The 26,284-nt window shown below is 45.3% G+C and overlaps 1 protein-coding gene and 1 long non-coding RNA gene across 5 annotated transcripts in view; one reads left to right on the forward strand and one right to left on the reverse strand.

Annotated features, from left to right (window-relative positions):
• Positions 1 to 25,987, reverse strand: part of LOC125130009 (uncharacterized) — a 71,440-nt gene extending 45,453 nt beyond the window's left edge. Inside the window, exons 1-2 of the long non-coding RNA XR_007135623.1 lie at positions 25,830 to 25,987; positions 24,188 to 24,433 (exon numbers count right to left, since the gene is read on the reverse strand). This is a non-coding gene — a long non-coding RNA (uncharacterized LOC125130009). The remainder of the gene's footprint in view (positions 1 to 24,187; positions 24,434 to 25,829) is intronic.
• LOC125130003 (guanylate-binding protein 7-like) lies at positions 704 to 20,620 on the forward strand. Of its 4 annotated transcripts, none has more exons than XM_047785359.1 (12): positions 707 to 812; positions 1,424 to 1,511; positions 5,009 to 5,204; positions 8,609 to 8,736; positions 10,580 to 10,689; positions 10,890 to 11,086; positions 12,666 to 12,911; positions 13,809 to 14,089; positions 15,275 to 15,487; positions 17,599 to 17,701; positions 18,016 to 18,209; positions 19,204 to 20,620. In XM_047785359.1, exons 3-12 carry the CDS (start codon positions 5,015 to 5,017, stop codon positions 19,441 to 19,443), a joined length of 1,902 nt encoding a protein of 633 aa, XP_047641315.1. In that variant the 5' UTR covers positions 707 to 812; positions 1,424 to 1,511; positions 5,009 to 5,014; the 3' UTR covers positions 19,444 to 20,620. The 4 variants fall into 4 exon arrangements, with proteins under 4 accessions (XP_047641314.1, XP_047641315.1, XP_047641311.1 ...); XM_047785355.1 differs by having other exon boundaries at positions 727 to 812; positions 1,398 to 1,511; XM_047785358.1 differs by lacking the exon at positions 1,424 to 1,511 and having other exon boundaries at positions 704 to 812.
• Positions 25,988 to 26,284: the final 297 nt, after the last annotated feature.

Here is a 26,284-nt window from a genome sequence, read left to right on the forward strand (position 1 = left end):
AGAATGACATAATGCCATTTGCAGCAACATGGATGCATATACTTTTTTAGAGTTACCACATGCTTTGCAGCTCCAAATAGTGTATCGTTCTGTCTAACGAAATAAACTTATTAGCAATCGGGCAAAGGACTTTTTTCTAGCAGCTAGGCAAGGCTGCAGAGGGAACAGGTGCCAAAGCACCTGCTCTTGGTGATTCTTGGCCTTAGAACTTTGAGATCATATTCTACCGTCCTTCTTGTCCCTCACTGCCAACTGAAATACAGCTGTGGTAGTGACTCTGTGCCCTGTAGGATTAAAACCCTGTAACAGAAGCTGGTAACTAACAGAATTCTTGAGTTCATCTTACAGAACAGCAGGTAAGGAAACAGCTTATTTAAAACAAACAAACCAACAAAAAAACCCCAAAAAACTCTCTTCTTAAAAAACTGGGTGAAAATGGGTAGAACCAATATGATTGTAGAGAGTCTGCACGGAAGAGACTTGTTTATCCCGCGGATGACATGTTGACATCACAGTTCAGAATTCTCCAGCGTGTTTCATATCAACTCCCCCTGAATTTACGCATGCTCCCAGCGAAGAAGCATGTAACTTAGGAACACCTGCACAGAACACCAATCCCCTCCCCTTTACCCCAAGCTCCTCCCCTTCTGGGAGGCAGACGTAAGGCTCGTTTTTCTGCCTCCTTATTTGGTGGCTTTGCCAATAAACTCTTGCTTGGCTGCAAACCTCAGCGTCTCAGCGTTTTGGTTTGCAGCTCCTCCAGTAAAAGAACCTGACTCCCTAACAGCAGCAGCCAAGCCGTTAACCTACAGGTAAGTACAATGATTTAAAGGATACCAAATCTGAATCAACTCCCAACCACCAAATCTGGATTCACCCCCAATCTATATACGGTTCTCCCTCCTCAGCTCCCAAGCCCTAACCCTAATCTGGATCCACATTAGTAAAGGAAAAGGAAAAAATTCTAAGTATATGCAACTAAGTAATAGTGAATGTATCGGGGCTACAAAATCTAGAATTTTATGCACACTCATACTTCTATTGCTAAGAGAAAAAAAAACCTATTGAGTTAAAAAAATACTTTTTTTAAAAAGGAAAAAGAAAGAAAATGAACCTATGAAACATAAACAAACCACTTCCTTTACAAAAGTACCCCTGAGAGACAGGCTGTGGAATGCTCGCTCTCATCCCACCCTTACTTGGTTCACGGTTCACCGTGGGGTCAAGGACACTAAGCCCCGTGCGGAGGAGAGACGCACTTGGGTTTAGATTGCTAGGTGGGGATGAGTGGAGGAACCCCTGTTTTTGCCTGAATTCATCTAGGTTTCTGCCTCTGAGAAGAAGAAAAAAAAAAAAGCCGCTCCCTTTCATTTTCACTTTCTTTTCCTATAAACCAGACCCCTTAGTGGAGCTCCTTTAATAGGTCGCCCTCAGCTTATAAAGAGAAGAGTCAGTTTCCTGAGCAGCCGGGCTCGCAGAGCACCTGTCCGAGGCTGCAGCATCCGCGCCAAGTAAGTTCGCTCACCCCCTCCCAGACTCATTTTCGTTAAATAGCACGAGTAAATCCCGCAGCGCCGAACCCACCCGGCTGGAGGGGAGGCAGCGGGCGCAGCGCGCGGTGGGAGGGTGCGCCGCCCCCGAGGCGCGCGGCTTGGACAGCTCAGCGTTTCCGTGGGGATCCCGGGGCTGCGAGACTCGCCCTCGTCCCCCGGACGCCAGTCCAGGGCTGCGGCACAGGGCTCTGCAAGGGCGAGGACGAGTGCATCCTTCCTCACCTACGCAAAGGGGCTGAGGGCCTTTCTAGGACTGGGGGACCCATCCTCGCCCTCACCCAGAGGCGCCGGGTCGGGTGCCTCCCCGGCCCCCTCCTCCCCTCCTCGGACAAGCTCGGACTGCCCCCTGCTGGGCACTGAGGGAGCAGAAAAGATGCTCCTGGACAGGGAATTTAAATCCTAGGAGATTCGCCATGGATTATTTTTGTATTAACACTTGATGTTCCCAATACTACAGAGCTGTTTTTATACGGACTAATTCAACCCCACTCTCACTAAAAACAAAGCTGTAAATAATAACTGGAAGGTCTGGTCGTGTTTGTCTATTATGCACTGTTTTTATTTATTATTATTATTATTATTATTATTATTATTATTATTATTATTTGTCTTTTTATTATTATTTTTTTTTGTCTTTTTGTCTTTTCTTTGGGCCGCTCCCGCGGCACATGGAGGTTCCCAGGCTAGGGGTCGAATCGGAGCTGCAGCCATCAGCCTACACCAGAGCCACAGCAACACGGGATCCGAGCCGCGTCTGCAACCTACACCACAGCTCACGGCAACGCCGGATCCTTAACCCACTGAGCAAGGGCAGGGACGGAACCCACAACCTCATGGTTCCTAGTCGGATTCGTTAACCACTGTGCCACGACGGGAACTCCTGCACTGTTTTTAATGACTGGTCCGTGCACGAACTGCATCAGGTAACTTCTGATACTTGCTGAAAATACAAGGTGTGGGGTATTTTTAACTCTCACTTTAGATAATTCTCCTGAACAGTAACCTTTGGAAACCGCTGGTCATATTCTACCATCTAGTAGTGCTCTTCTAGTCTACTGATTTAGTTCTGAGCTTAAACATTTCTTCGTTTTGATACTTCAGGATACTTTGAATTAAAAAAAAAATCTTTGTAGACTCATTGACTCTTACACAAAGAACGATTTGTTAATATTCAGTCTCAGAAATAAAATTTTCAGTTTCTCTTGCTTATAGCTATTCACCTTAAAAATCAAACCATTATTTTACCAGCAACGATGGGTTTATCCACGGAGAGCAGAGGAACTGCAATTTGGGACAAGCAAACTATAGAAACAGCCAGAGACAAGTCCAACAAAGATTATTTTATAGGAAAAAAAAAAAAAAAGGGAGAGCACTGGGGAGGGTGGTTTGGAAAAAAAAAAAAAATGTTTGTGTTCAGGGTACTGAGTGGTTCTCATTGGCTGAGTTGTCCAGTAGCATATTCTTGTAAGCGCTGCAGTGCACACCTTTTCTTGTTGGGGGCTGTCACTGGTGATTCCTTCCTGTTGGTGATTCGGCCCTTGGGGTCTGTAATTGACAATTCCTTCTCTGACCTCAGTCCTTCTGTATGAGAGTTCCCTCTTCCCGCCCCCCAGCGCCTTTGAGTGAGGTGGCCCTTTTTTCATTTGCACAAAATACAGCAGTAATAGATCATGGTTTATCCCCCATCTCTGTTCCCAATGCACTATACCAAAAAAAGGAAGGAAGGAAGGAATTGTACAGAGGAAGTCTGTTAAATAAATTCATGTATTTTTCTAATGAAAAGATTTCAGATACCTAATATTTCTTGGTGACCCACAGCTTACAGAACACCTTGATACACTGTAACACCTTGTCTTGTCTCATTGCTGATGATGGAACTAGTCCATGAATCCAGGACAATTTATTTTCATAACTAAGGGCCTGTTACCAGCTGCACCATAATGAACCAAGCAAGAATTGTTGTTTTACCTATAAACTGGTAAGAAAATGGGGGCTTTAGAAGGAAGGCCCTTTTTTGAGGTCTCGGCAGACAAGGAGTGACTTGAACCCTCGTATGAACCCTGACAGCCAGCCTCCAGAACCTGAACTTGGACACCCCGGGGGAGCCCAGCGTTCCTCCAGCCTGCTTGCTTCTCCATCGCTGCCTCTCTCTCGGCTCGTTCTGCTGGGCAACACTGCCCGCCCCCCCGTTTTCCCTGAGGGGGGGGGTTCGTTCTCCCACTTGCTTACAGCAGGGAGGCGAGGGCTGCTGTTTCAGGCCCAAACCAAATCCTCCACTTTCATTCAGAAATGACCCTCTTCAGAGACATTCAACTTTAAAACGGTACCTACGTAGGATTTACTAGGTACCAGCATCATTTTAAGAGCATTATAGTCATCACGAGATATGTAACCCTCCTAGTGGCCAATAGATTTTTTACTTTTAGTGCTGTCACGTTACAGAAGGAAAAGCGAGGCACGGAGAAGTTAATCTTCCCAGTGGGCACAGGCTGGTGAAGCTTGCGCAGTGTTGTCTTTGAGAAAAGAAAGGGACGGGCAAAGCTCGCGGACGGCTGTCTTTTGATGTGATGAAACATCTAATCCTTGTGATGAAATCATTTCAGAACACTGTAAACCAACTTCAATGGAGAAAATAAAAATCATTAAAAAAAAAAAAAAAACGTAGAGCCTCACCCAGACGTGAGACCCCAAAAGACCTTAAAATACCCTGGTTGCTTTTGCCTTTCTTCTCTGTTGGCTTAAATAAGAACTAGCCTTCGATTTCAGTTAATAAATTAATTCCTACACACAACGCTTTGTGCGGTACCATTTTTCCTGTGGTGCTGGGGTCGCCCCTCACTACCTTCTCTGTCAGTTTACCCCCCGACGCTCTCTCCACCATTCCCTGCCTGTTTCCAGCTGAGCATTCACCATCCTCCGGGATGCCGTTATGTGTTTTGATTCTTCACCTTCTAGAGTGTCTGTCTCTCCCGAGAATAGAAAAGGCAGGAAATTTTGTTCACTGTTTGATGCGAAGCACCTAGAACCGCGGCCAGCAGGCGGTAGTTCTCACTAAATATTTGCGCAGCTGATGAGAGACCAACTCATTCTGGGCTCTAGAAATCCTCTCTGGTCCCTCCTCCTCTCCTGCGTGTCCCATTCTGCCTCTTTACCCCGCAGTGCTAACGTTCTTAAGGCTCCATCATCAGTGCTTTGTTTTCTCATTCTACTCAATGTATGCATCCCATGGGCAAGGTGGTTTTAGGGTTCAATTAAGGATCAGTAAGAGAATGTAATGAAGTATCGCTCCAGGCCTTGACATACTAGGCTAAATACTCATCTTTTAGAAACATACAAAACAGAGAAAATTGATATATATGTTCCACCAGCAGAAAGCTGATGTGCACGTGACTGTGTGACCATGAGAGGCGTCTTTGGCATCTTGCGTTCTACTGAGTTGTTCTTCTGTGTTACAGCTTCCCATGGCATCTGGAGCCCCCACGATGGACCCCATCTGTCTGGTAAAGAACCAGAACAATCATCTGACAGTAAATCCCAAAGCACTGAAGGTTCTTGGCGAGATATGTCAGCCTGTGGTGGTGGTGACCATTGCAGGGCTGTATCGGACAGGAAAATCCTACCTGATGAACCGCCTGGCAGGACAGAACCATGGTGAGTGTTGACCAGTGTGGTTCAGGACCATTTGCTTGGAAGTAGCCATAACACAGGCTGCTGATCCTCCTCCCCTCCAATCGCGTGAAAGAGGAGCCTAACCCCTCCCACCGGGGAAAGGTCCTGATTGGCACCACCAAATTTATAGCTTCATCCCTCTCTCTTGCTTCTGTCCAGTAGGAGAGAGTTCCCAACCCCTTCAGAACACCCACCTCCTTGGCCCTGATCCCATCCACTCCCATCTGCTCAGGGCTCATCTTCAACAATTACTCCCTTCCTTTCTCCTCCCGCATTTTTGCCCTAAACTACAGGGTCATCTCAAGTAGCACGCAAATGTTGTTCAACATGTGTTGATTTTTGAAAGGGGTGGAAGGAAGAAGAGACAGCAAAATCCCTATATCCCACATTTCAGTGGGGCTACCGCCCATTCGGAGGGGCTTAATTTCACAACAAAACTTTGATAAACTATCCCCTTCTCTTTCTCTAACTAGTCTTTTCTAATACGTGAACTATAACACATACAGAAGAGTGCACAAAAATATATATATAATAAAGGTGATCTATTCAGTCACTGCCCAGATCAAGAAATAAAACACTGGGAATTTCCATCGTGGCTCAGCAGAAAGGAATCCGACTAGGAACCATGAGGTTGCGGGTTCAATCCCTGGTCTCGCTCAGTAGGTTGAGGACCTAGCGTTGTCGTGAGCTGTGGTGTAGGTTGCAGACATGGCTTGGATCCTTTGTTGCTGTGGCTGTGGTGCAGGCTGGCAGCAACAGCTCCGATTAGACCCCTAGCTTGGGAATCTCCATATGCCGCAGGTATGACCCCAAAAGGACAAAAGACAAAAATAAATAAATAAATAAATACAAACACCAATACCCAAAAGCCCAAATCACATCCCACTAGAGCTCACCAATGTTTGATTTTCATAGTGCATTCTTTCACTCGTAAACTCGTTTTTACAGTCTATGTATATATTTCTTAAAGTAGCTGAAACTTGATACGGGGAGTTACATTCTGATCCTCGCCGAGAACTTACTTCAGATTCTCAATGAGAAGTTTATGAGGCTCATCCAGTTTGTCATAGGTGTCTGTAATTATTTTCACTATTTTATACTTTGCAGCTGACAGAGGCTGTCACAATTTATTCATCCATTTGTTGTTGATGAACACTGGCATTCTTTGTCACGTTTCTCTTTAATGACTGGTGCTGTCTTGAATATTCTTGTATCTATATCCTGGTGCACATGTACACTAACTTCCTTGTGATATACCAAGAAGTAGAATCGCTGAATAAAGGGGTTTTGAGTCTTCAGCCTTTCTCAATAATATCAAACAGCCTTTCAAGCTTTATATTCAATGTATATGTTTATTAGCAGTAATTTAGAATTCTCCACATCCTCATAAAAATTTGGTAAAAATGCTATTTAGCTATTGCTGATCTGGTGTCTGTATAATTGCATGTTATTTGTCTCACAGCAAATAAGTTTAAGCACATTTTCACATATTTATTTGCAATTTGCATTTTCTATTTCAAGAAGTTTTTTTCTACAAGGTTGCCTGACTTAGTCCTTATTGATTTTTGTCATGGATCAGTTGACCATAGGTACTTGGGTTCATTCTGGGCTTTCTATCCTGTTCCATGATCTATATTTCCATTTTTGGGCCATTGCCATACTGTTTTGATGACTGTAGCTTTGTAGTAGAGTCTGAAGTCAGGGAGCCTGATTCCTCCAGTTCTGTTTTTCTTTTTCAATATTGCTTTGGTTATTTGGGGTCTTTTGTTTTTCCATACAAATTTAAATTTTTTTATCTAGTTCTGCAAAAAATGCCATTGGTAACTTGATAGGGATTGTGTTGAATATGTAAATCACTTTGGGTAGTCTACTCATTTTGACAATATTGACTCTTCCAATCCAAAAACGTGGTGTATCTTTGCATCTTTTTGTGTCATCTTTGATTTCTTTCATCAGCATCTTATAGTTTTCAGACTACAAGTCTTTGGTCTCTTTAGGTATGTTTATTCCTAGGCATTTTATTCTTTTTGATGCAATGGTAAATGAGATAGTTTCCCTAATTTCTCTTTCTGATCATTCATTGTTAGTATATAGAAATGCAATTGGTTTCTGTGTATTAATTTTGTATCCTGCAACTTTACCAAATTCACTGATGAGCTCTAACAGTTTTCTGGCAATGTCTTTAGGATTTTTCTAGGTATAGTAAGATATCATCTCCAAATAGTGATAGTTTTACTTATTCTTTTTCAATTTGGATTCCTTTTATTTCTTTTTCTTCGCTGATTGCTGTGGCTAGGACTTCCAAAACTACATTAAATAAGAGTTGTGAAAGGAGACTTCCAAAACTACATTAAATAATAGTTGTGAAAGTGGACATACTCATCTTGTTCCTGATCTTAGCAGAAATGCTTTCAGTTTTTCACCATTGACAAAGATGTTAGCTGTGGTTTTGTCATTATGTTGCTATGGGTTCCCTCTGTGCCCACACTGTGGAGAGTTTTAATTAGAAATGGGTGGTGAATTTTGTTAAAAGCTTTTTCTGCATCTATTGAGATGATCATATGGTTTTTCTTTTTCAGTTTATTGATGTGGTATCACATTGATAGTTTTGCAGATACTGAAGAATCCTTGCATCCCTGGGATAAATCCCACTTGATCATGGTGCATGATCCTTTTAATATATAGTTGGATTTGACTTGCTGATAATTTGTTGAGGTTTTTACATCTATGTCATCAGTAATATTGGCTTGTAATTTTCCTTTTTTGTGGTATCTTTGTCTGGTTTTGGTATCATTGTGATGGTGGCTTCATAGAATGAGCTTGGGAGTGTTCCTTTCTCTGCAATTTTGCATGTTTGTGTGTGTGTGGGGGTGTGGGTGTGTGTGTGTGTGTCTTTTTTGGGCTGCACCTGTAGCATATGGAAGTTTCCAGGTTAGGGGTCAAATCAGAGCTGTAACTGCTGGCCTATGCCACAGCCACATCAGCACCATATCTGAGCCACGTCTGTGACCTACACCAGTGCTAGATCCTTAACCCACTGAGTGAGGCCCGGGATCAAACCTGCATCCTCATCGTTACTAGTCTGGTTCATTACCACTGAGCCACAGTGGGAACTCCATTCCTCTGCAATTTTTTGGAAGGGTTTCAGAAGAATAGGTGTTAACTCTTCTCTGAATGTTAAAACACCTGAATTGTGACTCACCACCCCAGTCCCAACACAGGAAGAACAGCAAACAAAATTCACACTCAGTCTAGGTTAACTGGTGATGGAAGCATCTTCCTCCCTGGGCAAGCGCTCATCTTCAGGCATGTTTACCCAAAGCAACCCATGGGCAGCCTGAACTGTCTCCTCCTACTATGTGTCGCTTTCTCCTCTTCCTTTGCAGGTTTCCGTCTGGGCTCTACAGTGCGATATGAAACCAAGGGCATCTGGATGTGGTGTGTCCCCCACCCCTCCAAGCCAGACCACATCCTGGTCCTTCTGGACACCGAGGGCCTGGGCGATGTGGAGAAGGTAAGGCACGGAATCGTCTTTCATCTTGATGCTCCACTTACATTTCAGTTTCCCACCCCAATGCAAATTTTACAATGGATTCCTGTCAATGACAAAGCCAGTTATGGATAATGAGGCTAAATTCTCTTTCCTTGAATTTATTCCTCAATAAATACTTTGGTTATTAAGGATTGATCTTCTTATTTTTAACATTGGGGTGAAAGATATAAGTTAACAAATATTTATTGGGCACCTGAATTCCAGGGCTTTGTGGTAAGTGCAATACATATCACAGTGAGTGAGATATGAGCCCAGATCTTAGTTAGGAAGATAAGAAATGAGAGGTGTAATCAGTACGGGGAACCATGGACGAAAAAACTGAAACCCCACTCCAGTTGTTCTAGTTCGGGGAGAGCCTGGCAGAAGCTATAATCCATGGACTCAAGAGGCTCCACAGGCTAAGGTGTGTGGGGTTGATGGGACTGGAGGTAGAAACCATTCCAACAGGTGTTCAGTGAATAATCTATGTTTAAATTCTCCAGAAAAGCTCAGCTATATCAGAGACGTCTTATTCCAAGTTCTGGGGCTCAGAAGAGGAATTCGTCAATGACTTCTATAAAAACATGAGCTATGTACCCGCCAAAAAAATATAAATGGGATAACTTCAGAAATTCTGTCTTCACAGTATTACTTGCAGTCCCCAAGCCTTTCTCCTTATCTGTGTTCGTCTGTGTCTAAATTGCAAGTAGTCGCAGTGAGTCTTTGGCGTTTGATACTGCAGAAAAGCTTTGGAGCCTGAATTCAGAAATTCTGAATTTAAAAATCCAGATTTAAAGTATTCAGTGACCACCTCAGTGGTAACCCAAGATGGTCTCTTGCTTCCGATGAGACTGTCGTTTGCATGACCTCCCTTAGATGCAATCACATTTGTCGAGGAGCCCGAACGTGCCAGACTGTACGCTGAGAGCCGCAGAACATCTTGCTGCTCTTGCTGCATGTGGTGCTTTGGCGTCGTCTCTAATTCTAGTCCAAAGTCACTTGTGACTTGCCCTAAGTCTCATTTTCAGCATTATCATCTACCACCACATGGGTAACCACTGCTTCAGTCAAAGAAAATGACTATGTAATTAATACCTTTTTACGGCCCCACTCTGACAGTTGTGATCAGCTTTGGTGAGCCCTCCCGTGTGGCCCCCACAGCTCCACACATCCACACCCTCTCAATTCTTTACAGCCCAGCCCTTGTAAAGCTAATGCCATCATGTCCCTGTCAGACAGGTTCACATCTTGCTCCGAATTCACAGGGGACTTTTTCTTGTGTTTTGGCGCGGCCCCTGTGTCTTTTACACTAAAACATTTGGTTCCACACCTGGGCGTTTATCTTCTTGGCTGTATTTACATGTTCCCATGTACATCTGCCCCTCCAGAAAGCCATCTCTCTAGGGCAGGGACTGTCAGCTGCAAATGCACAAGCAAATGCAGACTCTGCTGTTTGCTAAATGCACAATGAATAGCTGATTAATTTAACCGAATAGTATTTTTGTCCCTAACATGGCTCATGATCAGGGAAAAAGTTGCAAGGAGTCATGTCCCTCTTATTATTGCATAAATCCTGTGCTCCAAGCACTGTGTCAAACAGAGATGACACACATTTATGATGTCACTCACCTCTGTTAACAGCGCATAAAACCGAGGCCCCAAGAGGGGTCAGTGCCAACACCAGAAAGGTTTGAATTCAGCATTGTCTGGAAAATGTATGCTGTCTGCCTTACGGCTGAGGTACAGGACAGCTGTTAGGGTAAATGAACACGTGAATGAGAGGATGCGAAGGCTCCTCAACCCCCTGCGGTGATGTGCTTTCTAGGGCGACCCTAAGAACGACTCGTGGATCTTCGCCCTGGCCGTGCTCCTGAGCAGCGTCTTCGTCTACAACAGCATGAACACCATCAACCACCAGGCCCTGGAGCAGCTGCAGTATCCTGCCAGGAACTCAGCCACCACGTCTCATTGACTCTGGGGGGAGGGCAACTGACACGGTTTCTTCTTTCCCATGACTCCTTTCTCAGGGCTGATGGGAAGGGAAAAGGGGGCAAAGAGAATGGTGATAGAACTTCGGGGGTGGGATCTGGAAATTGCGACGTACAGCGCTTCTCATTCCTTAGCTCAGATCCCAGCTACGTGACGGAACTGACAAAACTCATCAGGACAACGTCCTCTGCCATCTCTGGGGAAGCGGAGGACTCAGCCAAGTTCGTGAGTTTCTTCCCAGACTTTGTTTGGGCTGTTCGGGACTTCATGCTGGAGCTAGAGTTGGATGGATACCCCATCACCGAAGACGAGTACCTGGAGAATGCCTTGAAGCTGATTCCAGGTATCAGAGCACGGCCAGGGCGGTGGAAGGTTCAGTAGGACGTGGGGTCAACAGAGCTTCAACATTCAGAACTTGACGTCAGTCTCGATTTGAGATGGGGCTGAGGCCATGCTAAGGGCGCTTGGTCAACCACGGGTGGTGATGGCCTCGGTCATCCTTGTTACTGGAAAAACTCCAGCGCCTGGAGCGAAGCTCACAGAGGAAATTTAGAACCCAATATTCGATCCAGTGGTTTTAGAAAAATTCATACATGGAAAAGAAAAGCCCACGTACTTACACTACATATTCAGTTTAAGTGCTTCTCTTTTCCTGTTTGAGGAAGGTATGTCCAATCAAATCGGAAATTGGTAAACAGAATCACGCAGTCGGTACACAAAAGCACTAATTTTTGAAATACCTTTCACGCAGTGTTATTTTACTAGCCTGTGTAGCTACATCCTTCGTACACAGGCTACTTACACACTGAAGAGTTCAGAAAAAAAGCACTGCCATCTCCTTCCAGTAAGACTGTCAGATCCTTCCATGCTTTTCCCCATATTTTCACACCCCTGATTCTAGAGCCTTATAGTCATGTTAATATAAGTTAATTACTCAGATTATATTTAGCAGAGCAGATGATGGGTGGTCCCTAGAAACAATATTCATTTTATTTTTTTCAGGGCCAACCCCCAGCATTTGTAAGTTCCCAGGCTACGGGTCGAATTGAAGCTACAGATGCAGGTCTATGCCACAGCCACAGCAACACGGGATCCAAGCCACATCTGCGACCTACACCACAGCTCACTGCAACACCAGATCCTTAACCCACTGAGCGGGGCCAGGGATTGAACCTGCGTCCTCATGGATATTAGTTAGGTTTGTTAGCACTGAGCCCCATTGGGAACTCTGCAATGTTCATTTTCAATTTGATCATTCATTTATCCTTTCAATCACTATTTACTGAGCTGCTGATACATTCCCAGAATCACTCTGTGTGGCATTTTCACGTCCAAGGTAAAACGATGCAGAGGAGTGATGAGGTCGCCAAGTCTCATTCGGGCCAAACTTACCCTGGGATGGTGTCTGCTAAAGTATCTCCAAACACGTTCATAGAATGTGTATTTCTTTTTATCTGGTTTTATAAAATTTTTCTTCCTCGTCCTGGGTCATTTGTCCTCCACATGTTATTTCACCAGCAGTGTCCTAAGGATCCTTATTTACTTCAGCCCACATGCCATTTCTGACATGGCGACTATAATAGCGGAAAAACATTTCTGACAATTTCTTGGCTAAATCTATCATTCATTCAAGAAACATCTAGTAAATAGCTGATCCCCTGAACCCCATGGGAGATTACGAAAAACAATCAGAATGTCTTCCCTGGCTAATGGATGCCTCCCTTTCCCCCTCGAAAGTATTTCCTTCACTCTCAGCTCTGCACTAAAAAAAGGGGGCTTTTCCATCCCTAGATAGACGAGCTTAAAGAGATTTGCATGATTCCGGCGATAACGGTGATGCAACGATGCCTGGAAGCAAAAGTCCTCAGCCCCTTTACCTGAAGGCTGTCCCTTCGGTGACTGCTCTTTTCCCACTTCTTCAGGCTGGAATCCCAATATCCAAAATTCCAACATGCCCAGAGAGTGTATCAGGAAGTTTTTTCCGAAACGGAAGTGCTTTGTCTTTGACCGGCCTACAAACAACAGACAGCAGTTGCTCCATATTGAAGAGCTGCCAGACGACCAACTGGATAGGAATTTCCTAGAGCAGTCAAAGAATTTCTGTTCTTACATCTTCGACCACGCAAAGACCAAGACCCTAAGTAACGGAATCACTGTCACTGGGGGAGGTGAGTCTCTTCGGTCACAGCCTGTCTCTCTGGGCTCAGTGCACGTGAGGAAGCTGTGTTTGCTCTCTGGGTTTGTCAGTAACTGCCTCCTTCTCTGTGCAATGCGGGAAGACACATCTTCATGCCTCACACGGAAATGCATGTCTCATCATTAAAATTTCCCTGTATGAGTGCTTTTGAAGCCGACCAAATCTCACGAGAGTATAAATCTAAAGATATGAGTCCAGGGTGGAAATGAGCTGTCTGATGGGGTAAGTGCTTCAAGTTAGGCTATGCAAGGCAGTGTGTGAATTGACACAAATGAAAAAATAAACAGTAGGCCACGAATCCATGTAAGCTCATTGAGAGTCTAAGCAACAAATGTAAGTACAAAGTTACGCACAGGGCTGGCTTTATGCACCTGGCACTGGGCAGTCCCACAGTGTCCTGGGCTGAGATGAGCCCTGCTTTGTTTCATGTTTGTGTCACTGTCCTGAAATTCTTGATGACATTTTACAAGGAGCTCTACATTTGCATTTACAAATAGTACCCACAAGTTATGTAATGTGCTTCCATGTATAGTACGTCTTCTTTATGTTATTACAATGCGAGAAGTGCTCTGGGAGACCCTAAGCATATTGTCTGAGATCATTCGGTTGATGTTGCGATGTGATGAATTTGAGAACCATGGAAGACAGGGTGACTAGGAGACACAGCGACGTTATTTTAAAAATAGAGTCATAAAAGAAAAAGGAAGATAATGCAAGGATGGAAAAAGGATGAAGGTGAGGAGAAGAAAGACTAAAAGACACTTCAAGTTCAATAACATTTTCATGATTTTTAGAATGCTGGTTGCGTATCTCTAAAGCTAGCTAAACAAGTGAAAACTCTCTTTCCTAAATACGGTATGTCCCTCAGGGCTGGCAACTCTGGTGGAGACATACCTAGAAGCCATCAACAGTGGAGAAGTTCCTTGTTTGGAGAACGCGGTGATAACTCTGGCCGAACGTGAGAACACAGCGGCCGTGCAGAAGGCAGCCGACCTCTACCGCGATCGGATGGCCCGGCTACTGAGCCTCCCCACAGACACATTCCTGGAGCTGCTGGAGGTGCACGCGGCCTGCGAGAAGGAGGCCATTGCGGCCTTCATGGAGCGCTCCTTCAAGGATGACAAGCAGGAGTTCCAGAAGAAGCTGGTGGTAATGTGCCCTAGAATATGCCCTTCCTGTTTCCTTTCTTCTAGGATGGGGCCTAGCTGGCTCCTTTTGACTCCATGGTTCATGCACTTCTTATCATAAGAGGGCTTGGATTCTTGTGAGTGACAGGGCTCTACAGGCTACCGTCTATCCCTGTGGCAAAACAAATCACCCCATGCTTAGTGGCTTGAAACAATGCATGTGTATTAGCATATAGTTCTTCGGGTCAGATCCCAGGACAGAGTATATGGCTGCTCCGCTCTGGGCACCAAACTGATACAAGGTTCATTCAGATGGGCTTGGTGCTCCTATGGAGGCTCTGAGGAACCCTCTCCACCTTCAAACCAGCAATGGGTCATTGTATCCCACTCTGTTTTCCTAATCTCTCCACCTCTTCTGTCACCAACTGGAGAAAACTCCTTTCAAAGGGCTTTTGAGTAGGTAAGGCCCACCTGGGTCATCTCCATTTCATACAGTCATCTAATCTAAACACAGCACTGTCATTCATCAGAGCCACAAGTCCAGGGACTCCACGGCATGGGGACACCAGGGGAGAGAACGTGTGGACACCACAAGTCAACTTACCACTGGGATCTTCGCCAAAATTTGCCTTTAGTCTACCTTAGACCATCCTACAAGTTAGGAAAATCTCTTCGTTCATATAGAGTAAAACCAGATCAATTGTAATTTACAAGTACAAGCAAAAAATTTCTGTTCCTATATTTTCACACACTCAAATCCCCCATGAAGCAGGAATTCACAAAGAGTTCAAGACTCTCTGCAGTGTATACTTAATTCGTTAGTAGCCAGCTGATTGGCTATGTATGTATTTTTATCAATACCACCCGAGTGTGCCGCAGGTACCCTACTGGCAAGGCAATCATAATTGAGCTTCCATTGTTCACTGTTGATGGATGGATCGTGATGCTACTACCGTTAAAGGGGCAGTTCGCCTCTGCCAACCCCATCGCAGATGTTGAGACTGAGCCCAAGCGAGTTAAGAGAATCCCCTCTAGTCACACAAAGAATCAGTCAGAACTGGGACTAAAACTGGACCCCTGATTCTGAACGTCCATTGTTCTGTGTCTCAGGTCACCCTGATGTCCTCAGGCTGCTTCAGGAGGATCACAGGTGGCCTTCTCCTCTGACAGTTTCTTTCTATTGGATTTCCCCACATTCCTCTGACAGGTCCTGATTGAGAAAATAAAGGAAGATTTTTTGCTGAAGAATGAAGATACATCTCTGAAATGCTGTCAGGCTGAGCTTAAGAAGCTTTCAGAGCCCTTAATGACAAGTATTTCGAGAGGAACTTTCTTCGTCCCTGGAGGACACGGTCTCTACTTAAATGCAAAGAACAAAGTTGAAGAGGACTATAAGCTAGTGCCCAAGAAAGGAGTTAAGGTGAGGAGTAAGGGGTTGGGCGAGAACAGCAGATTGGAGTCAGAAGGTCTTGTTGGTTCACTTGATTGCCAGGTCCCGCCTGGTGTAGAGTTTGGTGGCCACTGGTTGGTGGGACCAGGTTACCGGGAGGCTGACTGTGGAATTCTGGGGAGCTTTGGGTCTAGGGCTGTGCAATTCCAGAGGCTCTGGGTCACTTACTGGTGAGTGGAGTGAGGTCCAGAGAGCTGAGTCTAGGAGTCTGGGTGCAGGGCCCAGGAGTCCCAGAGCACACGCTGGATCACTGTGGAGTAGAGCCAGTTCCTGACACAGTTGGCTGCTTGGCCGGGGGCGTCTTGACGCTTCTGTTGACCTGCCACTGGGGAAGGCTTGAGCCAAGCTGGTCCCAGGGCAGGATCTGACCTGCTGGTGCGTGGGTGGGGTCCACCAGCTAAGGGGTTCTTACTGCAACTGGTGTCTCCCATCGGTGGGTGGATCTGGGTCCTGGGCTCTCTGGCCAGAGTGCTCTGAGGATTTCAGGTCTAGTGCCTGTGCACTGGTGCATGGGGCCGGACCCTGGCGCTCTGGAGAGCAAGCCTCCTCTCCGTGGCATGGAGAGGGGGCTGTGGGCTTAGGCAGTCTTAAGGCAGCCTGTCTACTGGTGGCTGGGGCTGTGTCCACGCCTAGTCAGTTGCTTGGCCTGAGGCACCCCAGAACAGGCCCCTGCAGACCCTGGGCCAGGGTGGGGCTGCATCCTGGGGCTAATGAGCCCGAGAGAAGATTCTAAAATGGCCATTGCCAGCACCCGTGTCCACGTGGAAGAACGAGCTCCCCAGAACAGATGGTTCCAGTGTCCGCGTTCCCAGGGAGAGCTGCAGTGGCGTCCTGCCTCTCTGAGAGACGCTCCAGGGGCAGCAGCAGGTCTGACCCAGGCTCCTATCAAACGACAGCTGCTGCCCTGGGTCCCAGAGCCCATGAGGTTTAGTGTGTGTCCCGCCAGAGTGAAGACTCTCCTTCTCCAGCCCTCTGGAAAACCCTCAAGTTTGGCTTTTGAAGCAAAGTGCTCTGGAGAATGGTCTTCCTGGTACAGGACCCCAGGCTGGGGAGCCCTCTGTGGAGCTCAGGCCTCTCACAACCTGGAAGAACTCCTACTGTTGTAATTATTCTCTGGATTGTGAATAATCCACCCAGGGCGACAGAATTTGACAATGTCAAGACTCCACCCTTCCTGCCCATCTTGTCGTGGTTCTTCCTTTTATCTTCACTTGTAGGAGATCTTTTCTGAGGGGTTCCAGTTATTTTCCTTGATGGTTGTTTTGCAAATAGTTGTGGCTTTGGTGTGCCTGTGAGAGGAGCTGAACTTCAGGTTTTTCTACCTCTCCATTTGTTTTTCTTTATATGGCTGCACCTGCAGCATATGGAGATTCCCAGGCTAGGGGTCGAATCTGAGCTGCAGCTGAGATGACACCACAGCCACGGCAACGCCAAATCCAAGCTGCATCTGCAGCTTGCAGCAATGCCAGGTCCTTAACCCATTGAGCGAGGCCAGGGATAAAACCCGCATTTTCGCAGAGACAGCGTTGTGTCCTTAACCCTCTGAGCCACAGCAAGAAGTCCTCTGCTCCACCATTTTGCCTAGACAATCAATTTAGTCCTCAGAATTACGAAATAGGTATTGCTGTCACCCCCGTTAGAAAAGTGAGAAATACAATGTATGGAGATGTTACTAAGCTGCCTAATAAGATCACACAGCCATCAAGTGGTAGAGCTGAGAGGACAACCGTTAAGTTCTTGACAGCTACTCAGAACTCAGAATAAAGCTTAGGAAAGCTTCCTGGAAGAGAAGGTAGAAGCTACAAGTTGACGTATCCATAAATGATATCCTAATAAAGGAAGAATAGATAAGCACTAGTCAGAAGGAAAACAACGCACTGATGTTGCTGCTGCAAACAACATCGGATGGATGCGTGTACGACTGCACCTAATTCCCGGGTCAGTAACCATCTGGGGATCCTTCAAAGCATGGAGACTTTTCAGGGTCCAACCTGTAATTCTACTAACCAGTAATTTCCCCAGCAGGAGACTAGATTATCTTAGCTGCCGGACACGTCTTTGCTTCTTGTTATTTTCCTCAGGCAACCGAGGTCCTCCAGAGCTTCCTACGGTCGCAGGAAGAAATAGAGGTGGCCATCCTGCAGGCAGACAAAGCCCTCACTGATGGAGACAAGGCCATGGCAGGTACAGGGGAGAGCTGACAAAGAGAAAGGGGCTCCTGGGCTGCTCTTCGGCAGGTTTAGAGCCAACCTTCCTGACACCAGAGCTTCCTCTTCTTCTGTGGAATCTCTCTGCTATACCTGAAAGTAACCAGGGAGTCTGGGTGGCATGTACACCCGCTCAGTGCTTTTCCGCCACAGGCTGAAGCACGTTTTCTGTGTCTAGCAGGAATAGTCAATTCCTCCCTGACATTTTAGAGTCGTTTGGGTCTCTGGGCTCAGGTGGGTACAGCTCCGCAAAGCTCTTATTTTCTTCCCTCTTTAAACCCCCCGAAACAGTTGAGTGTGCCAAGACGCAGGCAGCAGAGAGGGAACAGGAGCTGCTAAGAGAGAAACAGAAAGAAGAGGAGCAAAAAATGGAGGCGCAACAGAGAAGCCTCCAGGAAAACATAGACCAACTGAAAGAGAAGATGGATAAGGAAAGAGAAAGCCATCTGAGGCAGCAGGAAATGATGCTGGAGCACAAAATGAAGGTGAGTCCGATGGGCCTGGGCAGGACGTGAGGGACACAACCCTAGCACCTCAAGAAGAAAGGAACCGAAAGTTGACCCTGTGTCAGATCCCAGAGCGAAATCCAAAGATACATGAGTCCCTGTAACGTCAGAGAGGGGGATCCGTACACCTCTTGCATCTGTAAGACTCCACACCTTCCCTAGTGCTGGGGTTTGGAGGGCACAGGAAAGGCGGGCCAGGTGCTGATTATAGGACCACATTTGCCCCCAAGTGGCTACAGCCCTGCAGTCCTTAGAACCTTTGGCACAACCATCACAGACCCGGAACAGTTCCATCTGCTCTTGAAAGTATCCCATTGTGCACGGTGTGAAATCCAGGATGCTGAAAGTGCTAAAATTTGCTGCGTTTGTTTCCAGATCTGCCTGATTCTTTTTATTTTTTCTTGGCCACACGCATGAGCCATGCCTAAGTTCCTCGGCTAGGGATCGAACCCATGCCACAGCAGCAACGCAAGCCACAGCAGCGACATCACCAGATCCTTAACCCACAAGGCCACCAGGGAACTGCTGGCTGCATTTTATACACCTACTGTCAATGCATTCTTTGTCCCATCCTGGAGTTTGACAGTCAGACTTCTAAAGAGATCAGCAGTGCCATTATTTGTGACATGTGTATAGTCCCCCTACCTCAGTGAAACTGACAAATATTTAGATTTGCCCTACGTTCCCTCCAAAAGTGCACTCTTAGGGCTGGAACACCTTACTGGGGTAGACTTCAGGCCTGACCTTGGCCCAACCCCTCCCCACCCAGGGTGTTGGTGGTAAGGGATCATGGGAAGCTATAAACCCTGGATGCATTCCCTATCCAGGTCTAAATGTTTGCAAATGTTGGACAAACATCCAGAAACATCTAAGGTAGCAGAGACGCTTACCTACTTGCTTATCTGCTGCAGTTGTTAGATGCAAAATGCTGCTAATTGGGTATTTTCTAAAAGGGATTCTCTCCTTTTTACAGATGCAAGAAGAACTACTTACAGAAGGATTTAAAAAGGAAGCTGAAGAGTTAAATAAAGAGATAGCTGAACTCAAAGAAAGCATCGAAGTAACTAAAAGTGGAGGCTCTTTAAATGTTTCGCGCATCCTTGACGTGGCTAGCCTTGCATTAGTTGCAGTACTGCCTGGACCTTATAAAGTTGTTGGTATGGGAGTTAAACTTCTCAATGATGCTTTTAAAAAGACTGATAATTCTGTTTAAGCATATGCTGAAAGATTTCTTAGGTTGTAAGTGTGTAACACTGTAGCTCATTTTTGAAATATGTATGTCTTGGTAGTTTTGTTCCAGAAAATTTTAAAACATGATTGGCAAAGAATTACCACAGGGATTACCAAAGTTATTACGAGGGCCTGATGCTCCAAAAACAAACCATTTCATTTGAATTAAAAGAACCGGAAAACAGGCGGCACAAGAGTGATTAATTGTAGACAATTTCAAGAAAAGCAAAAAAACAAAAAAAAAACAAAAAACAAACCTCAAGAGGAGGAACATTTGCAAAATTTATAATATGCATATTCAGAGAAGTCATTTCCTTAAGCTGTAATGAGCCTTTATAAAATCAGTGAGGAAAAGAGCAACTCATCTTTTAAATGGGCAAAAATATAAAAGAATAAAAAAGTCTAACTTTATGGATTAGCGATGATGTACCAAGTCAAATTAGAAGGGACCTGTCACTTCTCAGATGGGCCAGAAAGAACTGTTTTGACAGGACACCGAGCAGGCAACAATTCCTGGAAACTAGCAGTCTGTTGACACTGGCTAGGAAAGTACAAATTGGTGCAACTCTGTGCCAAAATGTACATGCAAATCCTGTTGATCCAGCAAGTCCTCACCTAGGAACTTATCTTACAGATTTATTTACCCAAGTGGAAAGTGGTCTATGTAAGAGTATATTTGTTATGGGATTGTTGTGATTCTAAAGGACTGGAAACAGCTTTCAAGTCCCTCTGTCACATTCTGGTACAATAAACCCTGAGACACACTTTTCGGTGGTTGTTGGCCACGCCCATGGCATACGGAAATTCCCAGGCCGGGGATCGAACCTGTGCCACAGCAGTGACAATGTGGGATTCCCAACCTGCTGAGCCTCACCCCCACTCCCACCCCGGGAGAGCCCTGAAACACACTTTAAAAGCATGTTCTACAGTCACTCAAATGAAAGGGGAAACCCTCGTGCTAACTATGCGAAAATCCCTTGGGTGTACCAAAAGTGAACAAAAATAAATATGCAGAAAATATGGATAGCTGTATTACTGATTTCAAACGTAATGCATATAGGCGTGTATTATCATCTATCTCTGGAAAATACAAAATAAACTGGTCATGCATGCGCAGGAATGGATCTGCACATTCGAAATAAAACCTAAGAGGAAAACGAGCTTTTTCGCATGATGCACACTCTTCTGTGGCTTTTATATTTTGTATGCGTTATTACCTACTCAAACACAAATAAACGCAATTAGCACTGAAACTAAAACAGAAGCAATGATACATGGAATGGAAAATCCCATGACATGACGGAGCTATTGGATACCATGAGAAATACCATGCCAGCTAGACAGGAAGGAGCTACGTATCACAGCGGGAATCGGAAAGTAGCCAGTGCCCATCCCCATTCTGTTGTCACCTGGGACTCTCACTAAAGCTTCGAACTTCTAGACCTTCAGTTAGGTTTAGGTCTAGAGTCTACTGGAATGTGGGCTGGAATGGTCTTCAGATTCCTGCCGCACATTTATAACGATGAGGTATTTGAAGGAAAGTTTTTCTTCCATTTCAACTCAACATTTTAGGAATTCTTCTGAGCTGTCGATGCTAGACCCCTGTGGCGAGAGGGGACCACTTGCTTATACTGCAGCTGAGCACATGCGCCTGAATCGGGGGCGCGGGGTGGGGGGCGGGGTGCACACAGGACACAGGCTTCATGGGACAGCCCGGCTCCCTCCCTCTGTCCCCTGTATCTGCTCCCGTCTGGTCCTCCTCACCCTCTCCCATTTCTGAATAGGCCCGGAGGGGTGTCACCCTCGGTTCTGCCTTCGCACTGTGCTGCCCTCCTGTCGGGCGTCTCACGTCATTGTGGGAGGGAAACGACCTCCGCACATTTTGTCTCTCCTCCTGCCCCTGGTCCCGCCTGCTTGATCGTCATGGTATGTTTAGCTCCCACCACAAAGCCCATCACATAAGCCCCAGGTGTTCAAAAAATGTAAGTGAATAAATATATGCGTTTCCACCCAAAGGGGCCCCAGATTGCCACTCCCTTGCTGTATTAACTGCTGCCTGTGGGTCTCAGTTTAAAGGACAGTTTTAGGAAGTCGTCCTGGAGGGACCCGGCCCCAAGCACACGCAGGCCCATCTGAACCTGCCGCTCTGCTCTCACACAGACTGGACATGCCCTGTGCCCTGAGTGCCTCAAGTTTCTCTCCCTGGAAATGTTTTCGAGAAAGTAAATGGGTGCAGCCACTGTGCAAAACAGTATGGACTTTCCTCTACAAGTGAAAACAGAACTCCCACCCCACCCGGCTATTCTATTTCTGAACATGAAAACACTAATTCAAAAGGCTATATGCATCCCTATGTTCTTTGCAGGCTGATTTGCAACAGCTGAGGTAGGGAAACAACCTAAGTGTCTATTGATGGATGAATGGAAAAAGAAAGTGTGTGTGTATATATGAAATAAAAGGTACTTGGCCGTAAAGTAGATTGAAATTCTGCCCTTTTCCAAGAATGTGGCTAGACCTCGAACTCACCGCGCTAACTGAAAGAGGTCAGGTGACGAGGGACAAATAAATACTATACGCTATCACTCACATGCGGAATCTAAAAAAAAATAAATGAAAGGAAATGAGCAAACAAAACAGAGTCAAACAATCTCATAGATACAATGAAGGATCGGTGGTTACCGCAGGGAAAGGGGGGTGGGAGGTAATTAAAATGAGTGAAGGGCCGTGGTGGACGGCAACTAGACCTGTGATAGTGATGGCTCTGTAGAATATACAGTGTCAAATTATACTACTGCACACAGGAAATACATAATAAAAGGAAAAGGAGGGAAAGGACTCTTGTCCGTTGTCTCAAAAAAAAAGAAAAAAAAACCTCCAAAAAGGAGATGGGTAAATTGGCCTTTTCACAGGTTATAAGTATAAAGAATCTACCATTATTTATCTTTATATTGTACACAATTCACAAAAAGTTTCAATTGTCTTTGGAATCAATTTTTTGTCCCCTGATATAGACGATAACTTTTATTGGTCAGGAGAATAAGCAACTGATTTCTTAGCATTAATCCTGTTTCAAAGTAGTCCTGTCCTACTTTCATTTTCTTTTTTTTTTGTCTTTTGTCTTTTTTTGTTGTTGCTATTTCTTGGGCCGCTCCCACGGCATATGGAGGTTCCCAGGCTAGGGGTCGAATCCGAGCCGCGTCTGCAACCTACACCACAGCTCACGGCAACGCCGGATCGTTAACCCACTGAGCAAGGGCAGGGACGGAACCCGCAACCTCATGGTTCCTAGTCGGATTCGTTAACCACTGCGCCACGACGGGAACTCCTCCTACTTTCATTTTCAATCTCACTCATATTAACCACAAAGGAAATTTCACACTTTGTTCTGAAACCAGCAAAGCCTACACTTTATGCGCACGAAGAAAGGTGGGGATAAATTTTTGACCTTAACATTAAAAAAAAATAACCAGACAAGACAAGAAAAGAAATGCAAAGGAGGAAACAGGCAGAATTTTTGCATTCCTGCCCAATTTTTCTCAGTCTTAAACTCTGTTGATACATTCGCTTGTCATTTGAGGATCTGACACTATTTGCTTGAAAGCTTCAGTAAGAAATTAATTTTAGATCAAGCCTCTACAGTCCACTGATTCTGCAAAAGAATCTAAATTCCTGACCTGACTATAACAGAGCAGATCAAGGCATGTTTTAATTTTTCTCTGTTTTTGAGAAAAAGCATTGATAATTTGCAGCCTCAACTGACTTTTCCATTAGCCTAAGGACTGCTCCCAAAAGATTTTAACTTTTTTAAATTAACACACAGTAAAGGAACAGAAAAACACTGAGCTCAAAATTGCACAATGGTTGAAATATCACAAAATGAACACAGGCCAGTAATTACTATCCAATCCAAAATCAAAATAATCTCAAACCCAGAACTTTTCTTGTAACCCTTCTGAACAATGCCCCCTTCCTTTTTTTTTCCTTTTATGGCTGCATCTGCAGCATATGGACGTTCTCAGGCTAGGGGTCTAATCGGAGCAGAAGCTGCCAGCCTGCACCACAGCCACAGCAACACTGGATCTGAGCCACATCTGTAACCTATGCTGCAGCTTGCAGCAACGCTGGATCCTTAGCCCACTGAGCAAGGCCAGGGATCGAATCCACATCCTTAAACACACTATGTCAGGTTCTTAACCCACTGAGTCACAACGGGAACTCCAAACCCCTCCTCCAGCCCATAAGTAATTACTGCCTGACCTTTAACACCACGTTCATGAGCTTTACATGAACAGAATCAAACAATATGTATTCTACTGTGTCCAGCTCCTTTCACTCAATATTACCAGTGGGGATTCATCCACGCTGTTGGATACAGCTGTAATTTTGACATTTTCATGCTCAAAGTCTTCCTCTGGGAATCACAAGTTGCAAGTAATATTGCACAAATATACTGCAGTACTGCAGTTGACTTATGTATTTGCTGTTGGCCAATTGGGTTCTTCCGCTGCTGAAGTATCACAGGCTCTGCGGCTGTGAAAATCATATTTATCTCTTCAGTGCACATGTGCACACATTTCTGACAGCAATATCTTTAAGACTGAAATGGCCAAGTCCCTGGGTCCTTATGTGACACTTTGGTATCTAATGCCAAACAGTTCCCCCAACTGGTCGATTCCACAAACATACAAAACCCACCAGATTAGAGCAGCAATTGCTTTATTTCTCACCGTGTTGCGAGCTGAGTGGGTCTTTCCTTCCCTGGACCTGCCTGGGCTCACCTGTGTGGCTGCATTCTAGCGGTGAAGTGGTAGGGGCTGCGGGAACTTGCACTGCCTCGTCCACACGTCTGTGGCCTTAGCGGGGCGGAGGGAAGCCTGGGGCCACTCTCAGCACTTGGGCTTTCACGACGCAGCAGAGTCTGGCCCACGTTTTCTGAGTCAGTCACAGACTGATTTCCATGTTATGGTGACTCACTACAAAATTGAATAGACTGTTAACTGGTCCGGCAAACCCCATAGGTCTGTTGTAAGAGGAAACAGGTCTTGATCATGGGGGAAAAATGGCTTTTTTTTTTTTTTTATCATTTTCCTCTGAGGAGTTGGGAAGCTAAATAGGAGATGGCGTTGGCACCCTACTAGAAACAAGACCTCGCTGTGACCAAGTCAGAAATTATCAACTCTGCAATGAGAGCAAATCATTCTTCCTCATAAGGAAACACTAAAACCTAGGGTGCCTGTGCTCTGTTTACTTCCGGCTCAAAGAACTAATACGTGTTACATCACGATCACGTCAAGGTGTCAAGACCAAGAGTCACTAATATCCAGCCCTGGTAAAAGAGGCCACGCCTACAGTTGTGTCAACAAACACACAATGGAGAGTAGACGTCAGAGGGAAAAAAAATAAGCCATGACTCATCAGAGAGTATTTCATGATGGTAGGCAGCTTCATTACCTGAATGAATTTATTTATTTTTTTTTAATTTTTTCTTTTTTTTTTTTGTCTTTTTGCCATTTCTTGGGCTGCTCCTGCGGCATATGGAGGTTCCCAGGCTAGGGGTTGAATCAGAGCTGTAGCCACCGGCCTACGCCAGAGCCACAGCAACGCGGGATCCGAGCCGCGTCTGCAACCTACACCACAGCTCACGGCAACGCCGGATCCTTAACCCACGGAGCAAGGGCAGGGACGGAACCCGCAACCTCATGGTTCCTAGTCGGATTCGTTAACCACTGCGCCACGACGGGAACTCCTACCTGAATGAATTTAAAGCCACATGCAAGCTAATACATATGGAGAAGATAAAGAATAAATTAAAAAACACATGGAGGTCAAAATCCAAAAACAACATTCAGTAAAAAATTAACAGAGTAAGAGTCACATTGAGGTATCAGGCCTGGGTGAAAAGCATGTGGCTGAAGGTGCAGAACAGAGACTAAGAACCAGTGAGTGAGTAGACAGGAGGGCCTTGGCGGCTCCAGGGGCAGGCTGTCCAGGGAGAGGAAGAAGCCCCTGGGAGTCTGAACTACCTGACCCAGACCCTGCCCAGGTAGACGCAAGAGAAACCTGGACCCAGGCTGTGTTAGGATGGTCTGTGCTTCGAAGCACAGAAATAGGTCTGACACAGCATTTCTTCAGATAAAGGGCCTATTATTATCCCTGGGAAAGCTCAGCTTTGTTCAGTCTAAAGACCTGCATGTGAAGAAGTAGAGCTTCTAAAGTGGGTTTTGCGATGAAGTCAGAAGATGTGAGATACTGAGCGAAAATATTCAATTTCTGGAGAATGAGATGCAAAAAATCCATAGAGGAATACAGTGCAGTACCCGCTTCCGGAGAGGAATTTGTCAAAAATCTAACAAAACCACAGGCTCTTACCTTTTGACTCAGCAATCCCACTTCTGATAATCCATCCTGAAGAAATGGCTGCAACAAAAGGAAAATAAACATAACAAGGTTTGTATATTTGTTCATTGCAGCATGTTTGTAATTGCAAAGTATTGAAAATGGTCTCATAGAAAAGTGGTTAAATGAACTCTGGCATAGACACACAACAGTGGAAGCAGCTGCAAAAACTACAAAAGCTTTCTTTGAATTTATATTCTCAGATTTTTAAAATTTTCATTTTCATTTATTATTACTATTATTATTGTCTTTTTAGGGCTCTACCCACAGCATATGGAGGCTCCCATGCTAGGGACTGAATCAGAGCTGCAGCCAAGGCCTCCATCACAGCCATGGCAACACCAGATATGAGCTGCATCTGCGACCTATACCATGGCTCACAGAAACACCTGATCCTTGACCCACTGAGTGGCAGAGATCGAACCTAT

The sequence above is a fragment of the Phacochoerus africanus genome, chromosome 6 (genome assembly GCF_016906955.1).
Source record: "Phacochoerus africanus isolate WHEZ1 chromosome 6, ROS_Pafr_v1, whole genome shotgun sequence".
Lineage (NCBI taxonomy): Eukaryota > Metazoa > Chordata > Mammalia > Artiodactyla > Suidae > Phacochoerus > Phacochoerus africanus.

Excerpts from the sequence above, each read along its gene's own strand:
- LOC125130003 (XM_047785358.1), top strand. The coding sequence starts at position 5,015 with ATGGCATCTGGAGCCCCCACGATGGACCCCATCTGTCTGGTAAAGAAC. Across the intron at positions 15,488-17,598 it reads TGCCCAAGAAAGGAGTTAAG|GCAACCGAGGTCCTCCAGAG; the intron begins GTGAGGAGTAAG and ends TATTTTCCTCAG. Across the intron at positions 17,702-18,015 it reads TGGAGACAAGGCCATGGCAG|TTGAGTGTGCCAAGACGCAG; the intron begins GTACAGGGGAGA and ends CCCCCGAAACAG.